This window comes from Rattus norvegicus, chromosome 7 (assembly GCF_021556685.1).
Source record: "Rattus norvegicus strain SHRSP/BbbUtx chromosome 7, alternate assembly SHRSP_T2T, whole genome shotgun sequence".
NCBI lineage: Eukaryota > Metazoa > Chordata > Mammalia > Rodentia > Muridae > Rattus > Rattus norvegicus.
Window position 1 is genome coordinate 96834496 of NC_141540.1, and position 19698 is coordinate 96854193.

Genomic DNA, 19698 nt, shown 5'->3' on the forward strand with positions numbered 1-19698 from the left:
TCTAGAGAAACAATGTGAATCTCACCACCTTGCAACAGCCAAGTACAATAGAACAGAGCAGCGGGTGTTCAGTCAGTGACAAAGAGTGAGTAAATACAGCAGCTTAAACCATTTTTGAAAATCAACTATATGCCATTTTCTCTACAGTGGTAAAGATGGGGAGTTATAATGGTGAAAGGGACTCAGACACTACTATCCTAAACAAATTGAAATGGGTGCTTTCTATCAGGTTGTATTAAAGCCTTAATGTCTCTCAAAAGGGAAAATGTGGCATTATCTGCAAAGTTATTGATTTCCAACTACAGTATTTTTCACGTGTGGATTTCATTTCCAACTGAAGAAACAGTTGGGAAAGTGGTATCTTTGAAAATAAACGAAGAACGATAGCTTATGTGGGCTCTGAAGAACCCACAGAGCTACTTTTGCATGGATTATTACGACCATTTGTTTGTAGAAGCTCAGAGAAACTGCCAGGGTTTTCCTCCAGCTCCCTACTTGCCCCACCCCGCTCCAAGACACCAATGCTTGAAAGAGCAGAATGGGTTGAGAATTGGGTCTTTTACTCATGATAGCACAGCAGGTGCTCCTTTCCCCTCATATAACCAGAGTGCGCAAACACAACTGTGCAGAATCACTCATTACCCCTGGGCCCATGTTTTCTCTGGAGATGGTTAAAACAATTTTTTGCAAGTCAAAACAGCCACCCCATCTTAGTAACATGACTGAGTTTACAGTCCACTTTGCTTTGCTTCTTTTTCCTCCCCTCCCATCCTCTTCCTGCCCCCTTCCCTTATCCTTTCTGTCTTTTGAAAATAGGAGCTCATGTATTCCAGTCCTGCCTCAGACCCTCTATGTTTCCTAGGGTGATCTTCATGTACGCTAGACAAACACTCTATCAACCAAGCTACTTCCATAACTCAACAATCACTTGAACTAACCTGCTTTGTCTTAGGAGCCAGGAAGAGTCTCTCTGCATATACTCAACAGATTGGATACAATATTTCTCTGGCATAGTGTGTCTTCCAGAATGCAATGGAAAGAAATTTTACATACAGCTTCCCATAGGAAAATTGCTGTAAAGGCCAGAGGAGTATGCCCTTGGGTGCCCTGGAGCTGGCTGAGCATGTCTTGAAAAAGATAGACAGCTTTAATGTTTTCAAATGTCACCAACACCAATATACTTGTGGCCAGGGCCACATGGCTTGTCTAGAGAGGTCTTAAATTTACTCTGACTGAACATCAAGCTTAGATATCAGTTTACTTTTGGTAATAAAACTCATTACCTGGCTCTTCAACATTTCAACATTTCTCCTTAGTTCATGCGTAATAAAGCATTTGCTCATGTGGAGGGAATAACTTTTAATTTAGAAGAAGATGGATGGCAGCGTTTCCCTTATCCCTTGATTACTTATTACTTCCTATAAACCATGGAATCTGCTCTGCAGCCCAGCTTTTCTAATTGCTCATCTCTATGACGATGCCTGTGCAGTCCTAGCTGCTCCTTCCCGACTCCATCTCACCGTGTATCTGGCAATCGCAATGGTTTAATATGTACACTATGCAACTCATTAGCTGCACATTAGTATCTGAGCCAAGAAGCAACATGATGGATCCAGCAATATGTGTGATCTCAGGTCAGCATCTCAGCCGAGGGTTCACAAAATGCAAAGGTCAGCAGCTTGGCTTGGCTCTTGGTACACAGCGTACATCCTGCCCTAACTAGGCACTGGAGAAGGTAGAGAAGGCAGCAAATATGGGGTCGCCTAAAAGTTCATGGAAGAAGCATTCCTGTGCAGGACCCCAGAGCTTCATGATTATCAACTTGCTTTTCTGCTCACATGAAGAATTGATTGAGTTTATCATCAAAATAAGAGAAAAGGAGAAAGCTTTGAATATCCACATGGCATTATCATATTTCCAGGAATGAAATATTGGCATCCAAGTGAACGGTCACTGGGCCAGGCTGAAAGTTTAAAGTAAGTCTGTTTAACTTCAAGTGTTATTTTATCATCCAAATAGCATAAGCTGAATAGCACACCTCCAATTCAGGCATGCATAATGATCGCTGCATGCGTTCCTTCTTTTTATTCTCTCTCTCTCTCTCTCTCTCTCTCTCTCTCTCTCTCTCTCTCTTTCTCTTTTCTTCGCTAATGGGATGTAATAATAAACATGCCTTTAAGAATAGTTCTATCGGGGTTGGGGATTTAGCTCAGTGATAGAGCGCTTGCCTAGCAAGTGCAAGGCCCTGGGTTTGGTCCCCAGCTCCGAAAAAAAGAAAAGAAAAAAAAAAAGAATAGTTACATCAAGCCTGGCTCTTGAACCCTCTCCATCATGCCTCCTCCCCCTTTGAATACGAACACTGCGTACACACTTCTTTTTCTTTCCTTCTTTTTTCTTCCTTCTCTCCCTCCCTCACTTTCTCCCTTCATCCTCCTCTCTTTCTTTCCCTTCTTTCTCTCTTTCCCTTCTTTCTCTCTTTCCCTTCTTTCTCTCCCTTTCTTTCTTCCCTTCCCTTTCCTTCCTTCCTCCCCCTACCCTCTCTTTCTTTCTTTCTTTCTTTCTTTCTTTCTTTCTTTCTTTCTTTCTTTCTTTCTTCCTTCCTTCCTTCCTTCCTTCCTTCCTTTCTTCCTTCCTTCCTTCCTTTCTTTCTTTCTTCCCTTCCTTCCTTCCTTCTTTCTATAAACCCTAGCAGGAGCAGAACGACCAGGTCAGAAAGTTCTCCCACATCCCAGATAGGTTGCGATTCAAAGCAGATACTTCACATGTGTGTTAGGACTGTCGATTTCTCTTTCTGAGTGGCACGATAATCTGTATACTTTCAGCTACTGGTGATTTTAGAGAGGAAGCCTGATCGGATCTTTATAGCATGCTTGCTCATTTTGGATTTTGATTCTTTTTTTAAAGCTTAGGTTGCTTTCTATTTAGAATTAGTTTTGATTTGAATGAATAAATGAACAAAGAAAGTATTATGTGTAAAATTCCAGGATCTGCCATGGTTGGATTTTTCTAAATCATTTTAAAATAAAAGGCCCAGAGAATAGAATTTCTTGTCAACAAAATTTAAAAGGAAGACTTTGTTCTCAGTGCTCACACACATGGGGTAGGTGCAGAATCTCAAGAAGTTCTTTGTACTGTGACAGCAAGAAGACATTTCCATGAGTGACAGAGCCTGTGCCTGTCCTGAGAGAGCGCGGGACTTCTGCAGAGCTGGGCAGCTAATCATCATAAACAGAGCTGTACGCTCACTTGCTCAGCGAATCAGGCTCTATAGGGAGGTTGTGCAGAGTCTTGGGCATTTACAATAACTGATGAAGATTAAATCACTCTATAAAACATCGAGAAAATGTTTACTTATGCCCTTAAAACTTGTACAGTTCTTTAGAATTAAAACACCATGGCAGAACAATTTTAAGAGTCGAATGCTCATGTGCAAATCTATTTTTAGTACCATCCATACAGCTTTAGATTGTATTTTTCATAAAAAGCAATGCAATACATCTCTCTCAAATATCGAATTCATATATACAGCTTTAGCATTCCAAAGTAGTATTGATATTACAGAATTCAGCTTCCCGGGGTGACATAGCCTGCTGGTCACCCTTGTTTGATACAGCAACATGCTAACCACCATTCTCTTTTTCACAATTTGCCTCCAGGTTCCTGGCTCTGGGCACCTGGATCTAGGAGCAGGCAGGAAGAAAGAGAGAAAGAAAATACATACATTTGGACTAAAGGGGATGCCATGTGACTCTATGGTTGATTTTTATGTTCTGCAATAGGTTGTCTTTGAAGCCATGCAAAGAATTCTAAAAGTGCAATACAGCAGCATAGGAGTGAGGTACAATTGCCAAAGGAGATTGCTAACAAAAGTAGTCAGTATGACCTGAACACACGGGCGCGCACACCCACACACGAGACACACACACACACACACACACACACACACACACACACACACACACAGAGAGAGAGAGAGAGAGAGAGAGAGAGAGAAAGAGAGAGAGAGAGAGAGAGAGAGTTTTTCCAGTGTTCCAGCCACATAAGATTAATGGTTATTCTTAAATGAGGCCATGCATTTCTGGGGCTTTAAGCTTGCCATCCTCAGTCTTTCTATCTGAACTTAATATTCTGCTTAAAGACCTCCCTTAACCTCCCAGGCCAAGGTAGCTGATGTTTCTTCCTTTGATCCCTAGAGCTTTAGTGCAGAGGTGTTTTACCAAATGTAGTGCTCCATATTTGAAACGCATAACTCTGTGTTTGTATTTCTTGTTCATTTGTGAGTCCTCAGGGAACATTTTAATATATCCAACTCTTGACGATTATAAACAATGACTGGGAACCAATTTCTCCTTCTCACATTCACCTTGCCTGGTCTTTATAACATGTCCCACTAAATTATCAGTTCATATATTTTATCTGCAGCTTCTCTGCAGCAGTGGAAGCGCCACCATGGCAACCACCTTGTCCATCCCATTCATCGTCGTGGTTTCAGTACTTACACTCCTGTGGCATGCTGCATGTGTTAACTAGTGAATGAAGTCGAGGTGATGCTTGAAGTTTAGCACATGGATAAGTAAATTCCAACTGTATATTTTCATTAAAAATGAAAATCTTCCTATGGTTCTCAAGCAAAACAATGTCAAACCCTTAAAAGATGAGAAATGAATTAAAACAAAACAACAGCAAAACAAAACATCGAACTCTACCCCTCACCACCAAGATTCTCAAAGTGGTTCCAGTTTGATTTTAGAGCATTTTTTTTTCCTCACAAAAACGATCAGGTGGAGAAAGCCTCTCTAGGTGGCAGGAAAAGCATGAAAATGACCTTTAAACCCAGTTATTATACACAATAAAGCCTCTGTGCTTTTGACAGGAGAAAAACATCTCAGTGATGGATCAAATGGTGGGAGACCTTGTGCCAGGAGCAGTTGGTTTCTGCATTCCTAACCTCACTCTGACAGAATAATACCAAGGGGACACGCAAAGCTTCCAGAAAGCTGTTTTTAAATGTGAACACAAGGTCCACAAAAAAACCTTAACCTTTTAACCAACTGAACCTTCTGCAAGGCCAATGATCTGATGAGAACTTCAAAGAGGGGTTGGAGTGTTGCAGATCCACACCTAATTATAATTTATCTCGGGCCCTCTTTAGCTCCCTTATCGTCCCTTTCTCATCTCTGAGTCTGATGTCATAACCTTGTGAGTATCAGGTGAAACTTGAAAACTAATTTAGCAGATCACCAGCTTCCACCAACCACAAAAGCTAAGATTGCTGTCAGATAGTCTCTGAGGCTGGTTTGGAGGCTCCCCGACTGTGGTAAACCCCACTCTGATGTGTCCACCAGTGTATCTGCAAAGAGCCTTAGTTTATGTCTTTCTTTCTTCTGTTACCTTAAAAAAAATTCCGGAAACTGCTTCCATGTTGGACCATGGAATTCAGGGTGACCTAAATCTGTGTTCTTGGGTCATGCTTACTCATAGTTGGCTATAGAATGAGCCCTTATTCCCTCTGAGGTGAGAGCAGAGCAAAATAACTTCTGTTTTAAAGTTCCTTTCTTTTTGTCCAGCATGACATTTTTACTGATTATTTCACACCATGCACCCTGATCATGCTCACTCCCCTATCTGCCCCCTGCCCTTTCCCAGAGAAAGGCTCAGCTGCAGCACTGCACGCACTGGAGGAAAGCATTAGCATGTTGTGAGTAGCCAGTGCAAACTTAGAGCTTTGAAAGATTGAAGCACACAAAAGGAACGCTCATCTGAAGACTGGGAAACACCCAAGGGTGCGTCTGAAGTTTCTCTTGATTGGTGGAGTTCTCTAAGACATTTTCTACTACATTGCTTCTGTCAAAACTCCAGTTAAATTGAGTTTCCTTTCTTCATTTTCTCATCCATGAGTATCCAGTTGGGGGGATACTCATGATAAACAAAGCAGTGCCACCGAGCGTCCACTAGCTGGAGACATGTAGCTAAGCCCAAGATGCCTACATCTGAGAAAGATTAGGTTATAGTTCATGCAGTTTATTTGCATGAACTATATTTGTTTAGGGAAGAGAGAAGGAGTTCAGAAAGGCAGGGAGGCCAGAGAGTGAGCAGACTGCACAGCCATGTGTTTTGTGAATGAAAGTGTCCAGGCTAATACAATAACGCAGGGGTTTGCAATTCTGTACCAGGGCTGGTACCTAGAGACCATTGGGGACTGATATGCAGTGTCTGTGCTTTGTAAGCAATGAAGGTTCTTGGTCAATGGGCCTTGTAGCTAGACTCTCACCACGTCTTCCTTCTCCTCTTGATGTACCCATAAAGTTCTTATCTACTTTCCTCCATCCCTCATATTCCAAGATAACTTTTTCACTTTTTTCCTATTCCTTTCCAGGAGGTAGAGTCCCTAATTTGTGCCTGCCTTTGCTCTCACTCCAGTTTCAGGCACTCCAGTAGACTTCCCTTCAGTCCCCAGTGGCATTAGAGCCAGGACAGGAAGGATCGTACATTCATGTCATTCTGAATAGACACAATGGCGTTTTGCCTCCGTGGTGAGACGTAAACCAGAGAGTCAGTTACGACTGCTGAGAAAGTCAGAGTGAGGTTTTGCCTCATGATTATTGCAAAGTAGTTGCAGGACTATGGTTAACTTCCACAAATTGCTAATTCATATTTTCTTGTATTTTTCTTCTTGCTCTAGCTCCAGAGTTCTATACAGAGTCATGGTTCTAGGAAACATGGAAAAAGCAGGGCATACAACTGGGTTGTACTTTCTGGGGGCAGGGGAGTGATCAGCGAGTGGTTCCTGATTCCCAGTCTAGAGCTACTGTAATGCAAAAGGAGGACCAGCTATTCAAAGATCATCAAGATTGGGCAACTTGACGTTTCAAGGAAGGCAGTCCTTAAATGACAAAGTTCATGGGCTCAACATTTCTCCATGAAACAAGGATTGTTTTGAACAGAGAAATGAGGGCTAAAGATATATTCTGCATAGTGCTTGCCTAGTGAAACCCTGGGTTCAATCCCAAGAACTACAGAAATTGGGAATGATTGGACCTGCCTATAATCTCAGCACTGGGGTGGGGGAAGTGGGAGAGTCAGAAGTACAAAGGTCAAGTTTTCCTATATTGCATACTGGATTGGAGGTGAGCCTGAGACTCAGCCTATAAAAAAAAGAAAGAACATAGAACTCCAACCTCAGCCCAGAAATTTGCAAGGACACTTTGGAGACAGAATGTAAATTATATTTTATTTCAGAGAAAATATACTGTAGCACCCAGGAGATCATCTTCTGGCTACTGCTACTACTGCTAGACCACCATATTCATTGGACAATCTCGGGTTGACTTTTTTCGCCAGACACTGCCTAGGTGCTGGAGCCACAGTCCATTTTCTTTCAAGATTACAGTGTGCAGGGCAAAAACACTTCAGGGGATAGTGCCTCTCTATGAGATGTGGTAATAGTGGTATAAGGAAAGTGGTATGATAGTCTGGCTAAATCTATACTCCTCACCTGCGTCTTGATTTGGGATTGATTCTAAAACTCTATCCATACTTGTATTTCCATTCCCACCTCTAACTAGAAGACAGCATACAGTACGTCATTTCCTTGCCGAATGATCCAGGAGACTGATTCAGCTCCCAGGGCCTGAGAAGAACAACTTGAGGGAGTGTCAAAATGGAAATGGAGAAAGAGTCCATGCTGGGATGGGATGTTATAACATGAAGACAGTCGTGAGCAAACCTAAGCATGTAGGGTGGTAGCTGAAAGCTTCTACATGTCCCAGAATTGTCCACTGTCATCATCCATTCTTCATCTAAGGATCTCAGGGACAATTGCTCAATTTCTTCCCTTGTGGGAGTGATTATAGTACAGATTGTTTGCTCTCCCATACAATTGACCCTATCAGCGAGCCTCACCTGATGCAGGATGATCCAGACTCTTTCCTTCTTCAGAGAACACACTTTAGGTGGCAGATAAGTCCCTTCTCCCACCTCCAGCTCTCATAGCCAATGCCTGGCTCACAGCAGGGATAAAAATCTCTTGACTTAACATGTGAGAGTTCTGGGTGTAGAAGTGCTACCCAGAGCTGGGAAGCTTAGCTGAAGTCAGAGTTTAGCTGTTACCATGGCCTTGTTCATCTTCCTTCCTTGTTTCCTGTTTCACTTACTTCCCCAGGACCTCCACTTACTTCTAAGACCTTCCATTAGCAAAGTCCTCCCTACATCTCAACAGTTAAAAGAATCTAATTATCAGTGAATGCAAGGCCCAATGACTACTGTACAATAAAATGTCATATGTTGCTTCAACAGATCCCGTGATTCTGATGCATACTAGTGAGCTCCGCTTTCTTCCTTTGATACATCCTGCAACCATTGAGGAATGCTTCCTGTTCCATTTTTCTCAGGTCATCACGTTGAGGATTTCTGCTGGATCCTTAAGAAAATTTTATTGATATGACATCCTGGTCACATCCTCCTGTGGGAGCATAGGACGCACTTCCTCTTGTCCCTTCTAAGCAGGCTTTACACATTGATTTACGTGCCAATTTACCCAGCTCCCTAATGCATCCTCCATGTGGACCCACATCCTGTGCAGTGTCCTTCACTCTCAAGCCATGAGAATATGTGGCTAACACCTGCTCATCTGCTCAGGGTGAGCTCCTTCCTGTTCAAGTATTTCACACTGTTCAGGGCGGAGAATCCTTCCCTCACTGAGAGGATGAATAGAAAGTGCTTAGAAAAACCAATGGGGGAAACATTAAAAAGTCATCTTTTCTTTATGCAAGTCACATTTTTCTAGATTATATCTAGCTAATAAACGATGGATAGTCTATAATGTCTAAACTGTAGAACCAATGATTCACGTTTAATACAAACAAGCCCAGAGTCTTCTTCTGTCTTGAGTTAAATCATGTGCTCCAAAGAGAATTAGGCAGGCACACATTAAGATATATGAGTCATTCCACAGAGGGTGAAATGCCCAGAATCCTACCACTCTCACATGGGCATGTGGAATGTTTCCACCTTGGAGATCGCAAATGACTCATGATGCTACACTGTGCCCTGTGAAATCACAAGGAAAAGCAGCATATGCTCATGTGTTCATTATGGAGGCCTCTGGTACCCATTCCCCCACCCCCGATGTAAATCTCTGATATTTTATGTGAAAGAATGGAAGTGGATGTAGGGGAAACTGAGGCTTGAATCCATACTTGCTCACTGAGCCTAAAATGCCAAGGTGGAAGCTACCCAGGCTGTCGCCAGGTTTTCCTCAGTCTTGTTGCATCTCAAACATGACACATTTAGGAACTCAAAGACTGTTTGTTAAAGCAACACAACAGACCTATTAGTACTTAATTGCATTAACAGTCTGGTTCCCAACATAGCCAGCCTTCTTGATTTAGGGATGCTGGAAGAAGCCTGCACAGCACTTCTATTTCCATCTCTTATCAGATGGGAGTTCCTTCAGGTTAGAAACTATTTTCTCCCTGTAAGGAGTGGTGGGAAATTCTGACTTAGGTAAAATTTAGGCAGATGGTAAGTGATTTATTTAGAGACTCCAGAAATATCGCTCCATTAATTACACGGTTGAGAACTTGATTACCAGGAGCTTGTTGATGCCGGCCAGCGCTGTTTCACATTTACACTTGAGATTCTTTTAATGGATCTGGGCAAGGGAGCTAGAAAATGTGAAGGTGGAATGGTTGGTTGGCTCTATCTGAAACTTGGTGGAGGCGCTGCGGATACATCATTACTGCTGAGACTGAGGACCAACTAGAGCACAGGTGAGAAAAAAAAAACACGGAGACCAACACACACACACACACACACACACACACACACGCACATATACACAAAAGGATCTGTAGACATAGAAAAAGAGACAGATGTATAGATGAATGAACATAGAATGAGAGAGAGGGAGAGGGGGAGAGGAAAGAGGGAGAGGGAATGAAGGAGAGAGGTTGTTTGTGTGTGTGTGTGTGTGTGTGTGTGTGTGTGTAAGAGAGAGGGGGGAAGGGGAGAGGGAGGAAGAGAAAGAGTGTGTGTGTGTGAGGGGGGAAGGGGAGAGGAAGGAAGAGAAAGTGTGTGTGTGTGTGTGTGTGTGTGTGTGTGTGTGTGTGTGTAACGGGGGGTCAGAGAGGAGTCAGGTGGGGATAGTGAATGGACCAGCTTTTACACAAGATGCTAAACAGTAAAATTGACTATGAAAGCTGAAACTACACAATTGAATGGAATGATAAATTTGGAACATAAGGATGATTCCATTACCCTCAACAATTTTTATCAATATCATATAAATTCTCTTCTTCATACCTATGAATCTATAAGGAAGTGTGGCTGTTGCGTTATTTCATTGGCATTTATTTAACAATTTATGATTTAGATATGAGAAAGACTGGGAATGGCAATTCATCTTTCCTTTGTACACGAGACACCTTAATCTGTAGTACACTGAATAGAGCTTCCTTGCTTTCTTTGCCTCATCACTTTTGAGACAAAGCAGCCCGTTTTCTCTGTTTCGGAAAAGTGTTTTACCCTTTCTGTTTTCATCAACCAACAATATCATATCCTTTGTACTTTCTCTTTTATACATCAATACAATATATAAATATTTTTTGAATCAGCATCTTACTGTGTTTCCCAGGCTGGCTCCATTCCTCCTGATTGTCTTTGACTGTTAGAACAGTGACCATCCATTTACCCCTAAATGAGGTAAAATGTGTCTCTGGATGCTTCCCACGGGCACCTCTCACTGTCATTACTTCCTCTGACATTTACTTCCTCACTCTCAGCCATAGCCTCTCTCTTTGGCTTTGCGTCTGCCTCCATTGCACTCTGACTGTCTATTAACAATGCCTTGAATAATATCAATGTCAACATGCCTACAGGCAGCTATTTCTCTTATAATTCCACCAATATTTGGTTCAAATTTTATTTTTACAGTCATCACTAGTCTATTTTTAGCATTATCACTTTTCATCTCTGTTTTATTATTCATTCTTGGGGAATGCCATGTGGATTAAACACTTGTAGACAAAGAGAAAGATCACCCATTCACTTACTGGAAGTGTGAGGATTGACTACAAACTGCAGACATAATCACCAACATACGTTGGATAGAGGGGTGTGCTATGCCACTTCTCTGGAGGTCTATCTTTCATCTACATAATGATCTGTTGACCGAAGAGCATGTACTACATGTGCGTGTTCATACTTAGGGTGCCATTGCAAATGTAACTCTGTAGTCATGCCAAAATGCAAACTATGTGTACTGGCTGGTTTTGGGTGTCAACTTGCCACAAGCTGGAGTTATCACAGAAAAGGAGCCTCAGTTGTGGAAATGCCTTCATGAGACCCAGCTGTAAGGCATTTTCTCAACTAGTGGTCAAGGTGGGAGGACCCGTCCATTGTGGGTGGTGCTGTCCCTGGGCTGGTGGTCTTGGGTTCTATAAGAAAGCAAGCTGAGCAAGCCAGGGGAAACAAGCCAGTAAGACGCATCCCTCCATGGCCTCTGCATCAGCTCCTGCTTCCTGATCTGCTTGAGTTCCAGTCCTGACTTCCTTTGGTGATGAACAGCAATGTGGAAGTGTAAGCTGAATAAACCCTTTCCTCTCCAACTTGCTTCTTGGTCATGATGTTTGTGCAGGAATAGGAACCCTGACTAAGACACTATGTGTCTAGAAACATTGTCTTCCCTCGATGTGCGCCATCACAGGTGATTACAGCCTCTCTAAGACTTCTTTGAACTTTAATAGCATAAAATCTGGAAGAAAGGAAGAAGTCTTGTGTGGAGAATAAAGGAAAGCCTTAAGCAGAAAAGTCTAACTATCTGACAGTATCAAGAGGGTATTAAAAGAATCTCTGACTTTCTTCTCTTAGTGTCATCAATGGATGAGAACAAGATAATAATGGGTGGAAAAGGGTGATAGCTAATATTACAAGTGTTGCTCTTTCCTAGTTACACAATTGTAAAGGACACTACTTGTTATTAGTTGTCTCTTAGTTTTGAAGCTGCTCTCTTGGTTTGTGATGCTACAGGGGGAGTGTTCTCTGGGAAGCCTTACTCAGAAGAGCAGGTGCCTCCTGTGCCCCTTTATTGGCTCAGTCTGGTGGAAAGTGCTCGAAAGAGAAACTGAGATTTTAGAAGAGGGATCTCAAAATGGTTCCATGGGGTTTCCAGGATTACTTCATGGGACTGAAGCTATTAAAACTCATTGCCTGAAACAGAGTAGTCACAGTATGAATAACCAATGTCCTCTGTGCCAACCACGGGAAGGCACAGCCACAAGGAAGTTGCATTGAAAAGAATCTGAAATGAGAATAAGAAAAGCTGAAAATCTACTTGCATCTTGAAGCTCACAAACGGGAGTTTTGGTTTGCTGTGTTGCAGTTTTAATCTAATGTGGAATTACCTGCAAATTGATCCCAAGGCAATTCAAATGTCCAATATAAGAGGACACACAACAGACTTCAAAGGTCTCTCCATTTACTGTTGCTTCTCTATGCATCCAGAGAGAGAACATAGCTTTCTAATGTGAAATAGGGACACTGAAAACACTTAAATGTATAAATAATTTAGAAAACAATTTAAAAAGTTAAAAAAATAAGGTTGATGTGGAATACATATTATAAGTTTTGGGTAGAGCTTGGTATTTATGGGCCTTGTGAGCACACACTAGAGGAAAATGGAAAGGCTTTTCCCTGACTTATGCAACATGTTCATGGGTTTTAGTGCTCATCGAGACACAATATGGGTATAACTTAGGACCCAGCCAACAAAGAGCTAAGGAAGATGTCTCTGTTTACAGCCTGTAGTGGCACCGATGAGGCAGAGTCTGAGAAAGAGTACTAGGACTCAAGGAGAGAAGTAAATGGGTGTACTGGATGATTGACAGGGGAATCTTCTAAAGACTAAATCAAAGAAATAATTTTACCCTAGTCTTGTTCCACTGTGTCATACTTTTTGTATGTGAATTTTGAGTGGGACTTTAGATAAAATACTTTCCATTCTGGACCCTGCATTTCCTCTTCTAGAAGAACAAGAAATTGGGTTAGGTCAGGTTGGAGTTCCTCTCACTCTGTTTTTGAATGTAGATGCTGTCTCTTGTTCACCAATCCAGACTTAGATCATGGTGTAACTCTCCATATCATCCACAAAAGACTGAAGAGATGGTTGAATGGGTAAGAATGATTGCTGTGCATGTATAAGAATGTAAGTAGATAGCCTAGATTGCACATAAAAGGCTAGATGTAACCATGTGCACCTCAGGAGCTGAGAGTGGGGAGGACTGGAGATAAGATAATGGTCAGGGCTTACTGGCCTCTAGCCTAGCCCTAGGCCAATGAGAGACCCTGTTTTAAGGATGTCAATGATAGAGCAGACCATCTAATGTTCTATTACGTTGTCTACAAGCATTCACAGGCACAGATACTCTTCTGACACATGTGAATGAAACACATACATATATACATATACATACATGTATACATGTATCCATGTACATACACACAGACACAGACACAAACATAGACACACACACACACACACACACACACACACACATTTTTACTAAGTCAGGGATATTCATGCATGGGAGAACCTGTCTCTGGTGTGTCCTTTGCCCTCTTCAGAAGCTGAACTATTGAATACCCCCATTCTTTTCTTATCCTGTCTGGCAGTGCAGTGAGCTCTCTAGTCACTAGAGGCATCTTTTGACTTCTTCAACTGTTTCAAGAAGAGAAGAGTGTTAATATTCAGTTTTGTTCCTGTGTAGAGTCAAGGAGGTCTTGGGATTTGCACGGAACAGGAATTTACAAAGGAAATTGATGCCACATCACATTATGCTCATGTAAGCCTCCCTTGTAAAATCTTGGAATTAAATATGATTTGCATAGTCCTGTCATGAAGCGCCTATTATTCATCTCCAAATCAAAGCTTAACAGTATAGTGAAAGACAAAGGATATCAATTTAAGGTAAATTGCAGCTGGATATATATAGGATCACATTTTATATCTTTACAAATACCAAGGACATTTTGATATTTGGGATAAGAAAGGCACAGTATTAAGGATTTGCCATTCATTGTATTTGGCTAAAAGCCATCCATATGAATCTCTACTAGAATTTTGTATTAAACATTGATTCAAAAATAAGCCTTGTTTGGATTTGTTCCCTTGGACTTGATGTATGGTAATTTTTTTTGAGAAATTTAGAGTTAAAAGCAATAAAGAATATTCTTGCTTATAATAATTGTCCATGATAAGTCATTATTGCTCTTATAAATACGCTGAAGCACACATTCAAGGAGACATCTGCAATAATTATTTGAAATTATATTGTAAGAATAATGGCATTCCCAGAACAGAAAGAGGTTTTTATATACTCTTATTACTGCTCCATGGGAACACCTAATAATGGCCTACAGATGACTGGGAGAAGTCAAAGGCATAACTCAGATTTTAAGTAAAAATTATGGAACTTCTGGAAACACAGTAGGTATCACTAGGACTGATACAATGTTACTTTTCAACTATCTGAACAATGAACGATTTTAAATACAGATTATGATTGAAGAGACGAGAGAGGGATGTTGAAGAAAAGGGCGTGACATGCCATAAATCAGCTTGTTTAGACTGTTGTTGAGGTCAGTGTGCATGAATAGCAGTTAATGAATTGTGTGTAAGTGTGCACACACGTGCATGTGTATGTCCGAGTGTGTGTTACATGTACATGTGATAGGAGGGTGCATGTGCCTACATGTCTATGAATATAGACTTGGAAGATTTGTGTGCTGGCCAGAGTGCACATATATGCTAGATACAGCTTGTGTCTCTTCACATCCTTGAGTCCTGGGAAGCTCACGCACACCAGCAAATTTCACCAGTGCTTATCCCTGCCTCTTGCTTCAGGCCAGCCTCAGCCATTGGGAATCAGAACACAAGGTCAGTAACAGGGGGTTGGCAGGAGCTGGCTTTCTCTACTAAAGACTATGCTTGGGAGTAACCAGTCTTTTTCTACAGCCATGACGCTTGATGGTTTCAGTTCCTGCTTCTGCTCCTGCTCCTGCCCTTTCAGGTCAAAGGATTGCACAGCATCTTGTCTATTCTCAAGAGCTTCGTTGTGTGTTTCCTGCATCTTAGCTACACCGCATCAACTACTTCTGTTTTAAAACCCTTTAGTCATTACTTTGGATTCCTACTTCTTTCTGCCAGGACGCTGAAGAGGTGTTCCATTTCCTCTCCTAGGACCACAGGACCTTAACCGAATGAAGATCCATTCTATTCCAATAGGCCCCATCCTCTCCCTCTATAAAGTGTGTCTGCTGTGTCCATCTCTCCCGTATCTATATACACTTTATTATTCGAAGTTTTCCATTACAAAGAAAAAATGCCCCTTTGAGGTTTGAAGCTTAGCAGGTAGAATACATACCTACTTAGAAACAGAGCCCTGTATTCAATACCCAGCACCACATAAACGAGGCATAGCGACATAAGCTTGCGATCCCAGGAGAATAGAAGTTTGGGAGATCTTTATCTACACAATGAGTTCAACATCAGATTGGGCTACATGGCCTCAAAAATCAGAACAGCTGCTCTCCCCAAAGAAAAACCTGTATCTTTCTGGTGGCACGCACCTGTCATATCAGATCGTAGGAGACTGAGACACTCTATATTTGTTTGAGTTATATAGAAACACTCTTATACAAACCTCTCCCAAACCTGGTCCAAATAAAACTACCCTTCTTTATTTTTCAAAGGGCATGATTTGGTTCATCCTGATCTCAGCATGACTGGAGCTCTAAATATGATTCCAGACAATCAATCCAATTAGATTTAATATTAGGACCATTGTTGAAAGAAGTGGAACACAGAAGCTTCGACTTAGAGACAACCAACAGTAAGAAAATGAACATGAAATGTTCAGGTCAAGCAGAGATGAGTTCTTTGAGAATGAAACATCAAAGGAGACAGGAGATGGAAAATTGTGACTAATACCATTAAATACATCCTGGGAACACTAGAAGCTTATCCTAGGACACAGGCTGTACAACCTGCCTGTGGTCCAGAAGAGTTGAATTCTGTCACTTGAAACTTCAGGACTCTTCAATAACAGGCTTTCCTCAAAACAAACACACCAGAGAAAATAAATGGTGGTCAGTAATAGCAACTGTGACTTTGCAAATGCCAACTGTGCATGTTTCCTGTACCGTTTTCCTTAAGAACTCCAACGTGAAACATGTGTATTGATATCGAGACCACGGAAATCCCTATGCAGAAATAGTCAATCACCACAGATCCTGCTCTGACTCTTCTGTCATGGTCACACAGCTGTCCCCACTTTTGGTCACTTTCTGAGTCAGCAAATTGTGACAAGTTTCCCGAGGTTCCAAGGTCTTATGATATTGACGCTCTTAACATCTCCACTGTCCTTTAGTTCTCTGACATCTGTGAGAGATGGGACAACAAACCAAAGAACCCACTCTACATTGAACGTGTGGCCCAGACCTGTGTGTGAACAGGTGCCCACACAAAAACATGGTGGGAAATAGCAGAGTGGTCTGTTCAGGTGTTATATCCAAGTGCCATTTGACTAGACCTTCTCGGATGACAGGATTCATTGGCAGGAAAGTTATGATTGCAACATCTCTATTCCTATTTACCATCTATTATAAGGGAGTCATAGTGAGGTCAAACTGTCTCAAAACCCGGTGTTCAGAAGCACTAGAAGCACTGCAGGGTCAAGGGATAGCAAGCAGACATAAGAACAATGGCCAAGGCTCCTTTGAGCCTTACTATCCCCAACATAGAACATGCTTTGGGAAAGAAAATCTGAATAACAGTCTTAATGTTATATACAAACTTTAATACATATAACTTAATGTTATATATAAACTTTTCCATGGCAGCAGTCTTCCATGAGACACAGTTGTGTCTTCACCACCACTACCACCACCACTCCCCCCCCATTACCACCACCACCACCACCACCCCCATCACTGCCTCCACCACTACCATCATTATGTAAAAGAACTATTTTTTTAATCCATCATTTTTATAAAAGCCAAAGAGTGATATATTCCACATTAGCCCATCTTTGGTTCAGAGATCTTTATTTAGTTGCCTGATTTGTTAAAATGTCTAAGCTAAGACTTTATGAATTATATTTACAGCATAAATTTAAGCTTCTGCAGTTGCAACCCTGTGTTAGATTTTCATCTTGTCCCTTTTGTCAAACATATGCATGACTTCTTATACACACATGTAAAAATAGGAATAGGGACAATCTAGGAAAAGGAAGAAGACTGGCCGAAGGGGGAAGGAATCAAGGAGTGAAATAATATATATGAATATATATGCCATTATGAAACCCATGATTATGAATGAGAAATATACTCTAATAACTAAGTTTTAACTGCTTACTGATCTAGTTTGTTTACACTCTTGCCTCACCCTGTATCCCATACAAAATAGATGCTCATTAAGAATGACATTTTTGGAAGAGTACCCTCATGGAAGCAGGGGGAGGGGGAAGGAATGGGGGTTTGAGGAGGGAAAACTGGGAAGGGGGATAACATTTGAAATGTAAGTAAATAAAATAACCAATAAAAATACAATTTCAAAAAAAAGTACAAGGAATAGATAAGGTGACAATGAATCAGCACAAAGTAGTTGCCCAATAAATCCTCATTATTAATATCATCACTGTCATTTATAAACATATAATTCCTAACAGATTTATTTAAATAAAATAAAAGCAAGTTCATTAAAATCCATAGCATCCATCTCCTAGATGCTGTACCAGAGCACATCACAGAAATCAAACTATTCATTAGCCTTCTCATTTGTCCATTGAGCAGTTACTTGCTTGGGCACATAACCGGCATGGTGGTTTGAATAAGCCCATAGGACCACAGGGAATGGCACTATTAGGAGGTGTGGCCTTGTTTGAGGAAAGGTGTCATTAAAACTCATTCTGACAAACCATTTCAACTCCCTTTCTCCTAGATGCTGTACTAGAGAATACTACAGAAATCAAACTATTCATTTGCCTTCTAATTCGTCCATGGAGCAGTTAGGGACCATATGTACTTTGCCACATATTTGAAGTATGCTAGGAAATGAATGTTGATTAACACAAATTCCCCACATACTGCAATGCTATGAGATCTTCTGCGATAGACAAGAAATCCAATTACCCGTAAGGAGAGAAGCAGCCTATAAAATGATTGAATTTCAGTGGAGGAACTTGTGGGCAATTGACAGAGGAGACTTTCTCTTACCTTTTCTGCAAGCCAGCCAAGATGCCTGATCTCACGACTGCCAGCAATACCTGTCTTCCCCAGCTGCTCCCTGATGTCAGCAACCACACGGACCAGCAAGTCACCAACGTTGGAATGGATAGCACTGAACCAGGCTTGGGCAGTGGCAGAGTCCTTACTCCTCAGGACCACTGTGTGCTTAGCATCTGGCGAGTGAATTTCAAGCTGCCTAGGGAGGCAAACAGAGGAGTTGCAGGATGACCTGGTAGTCCTTGCTTCACCACAGCCAACCTTTCTAAGGTGAATACCATGTTTATTCTGGACATTTACATTTATGGTTCCACTATTCCATCATTCATGGGATCATTAATTCAAATCATCAGCTGCCCAGGCTCTGGTTTGTGCCTTTGGAACACAGCATAACAGCATCATCACAAACGCCAACTCCCCCAAAATAAGGATATCTCATTTTCCTGTGATGCAGCAGATTCTGAGATCATATTAATTCAGTTGCACAGAGGATTTTAGTATTTCCCCAACACCATTGCTACTGTGGTAGGAAGCAGACCTCAGTAACTGGCCATGTTCTTAACCCCATTTCCCACTATTAGTCAAGATATTTTAAAATAGTAAATGGTCAAATCTTATATTCTTTGATTTTCATTCTTTTTTTTTTTTTGAGACAGGGTCTCATGTAGCTCATACTGACCCCCAAATTCCATGTAACTGAGGAAGATCTTTAACTATTAATTCTGCCTTCTGTTCTTGCCTTTCAGGTGCTAGGATTGTATGTGTGTACCACTGTTCTCTAGTTGTCAAACCTTTATTCTTTAGGAACCTCATCTGTGGTACACTTAAGTATGACTAAATCACATATACACATCTCACAGTTAATACTGAACATCAAAGCTTATGCCAGAGTTGAAATTGGACCACTCAAGGTGTAGTTGAAAGGATCTGTTTATCTTAATAGTGGGATATTTTAGACAGGCTCTGAGGTGGTTTGAATTTGAATGGTCCCCATAGGCTCTTATAATTGATTGTTAAGTTACCAGGTTCTGGAGTTCTTTGGGAGGATTAGAAGGATGAGAAGGAAGTATGTTACTAGGTGGTGGGAAGGGCTGTGAAGCTTTGAGGTCTCAAAAGCCAGAGAAGGGCTGGGGTACTACTGCCAGGCATAAGGGTGCTGCTCCTTGGCAGAATGTAGACTTTGGGACTTTGGATTACAGAAGCAGCTGCACATTTTGAGTGGGGTTTAACAGGTCATACTAGTAGGAGCATGAAAGACAGGGGTTCTGAGACCAATGTAAATTATGATGGCTCTGATAACAGGTTTCAGAGGGAAAGAATATTAAGTGACCTAGAGACCATTCTTACAATATTTCTGGCAATGTGGATACTCTCTGCTATTGCCCCAAATTCTGCCTGTGGCTAAGAAAGGAAAGTTTT

At 41.4% G+C, this 19698-nt stretch overlaps 1 protein-coding gene across 1 annotated transcript in view; it reads right to left on the reverse strand.

The window, feature by feature from the left end:
* Sntb1 (syntrophin, beta 1) overlaps positions 1-19698 on the reverse strand; it is a 268321-nt gene that overhangs the window by 91185 nt on the left and 157438 nt on the right. The window contains 1 exon segment of the mRNA NM_001130542.1: positions 18271-18478. Within this exon segment, the coding sequence (NP_001124014.1) occupies positions 18271-18478 (208 nt within the window).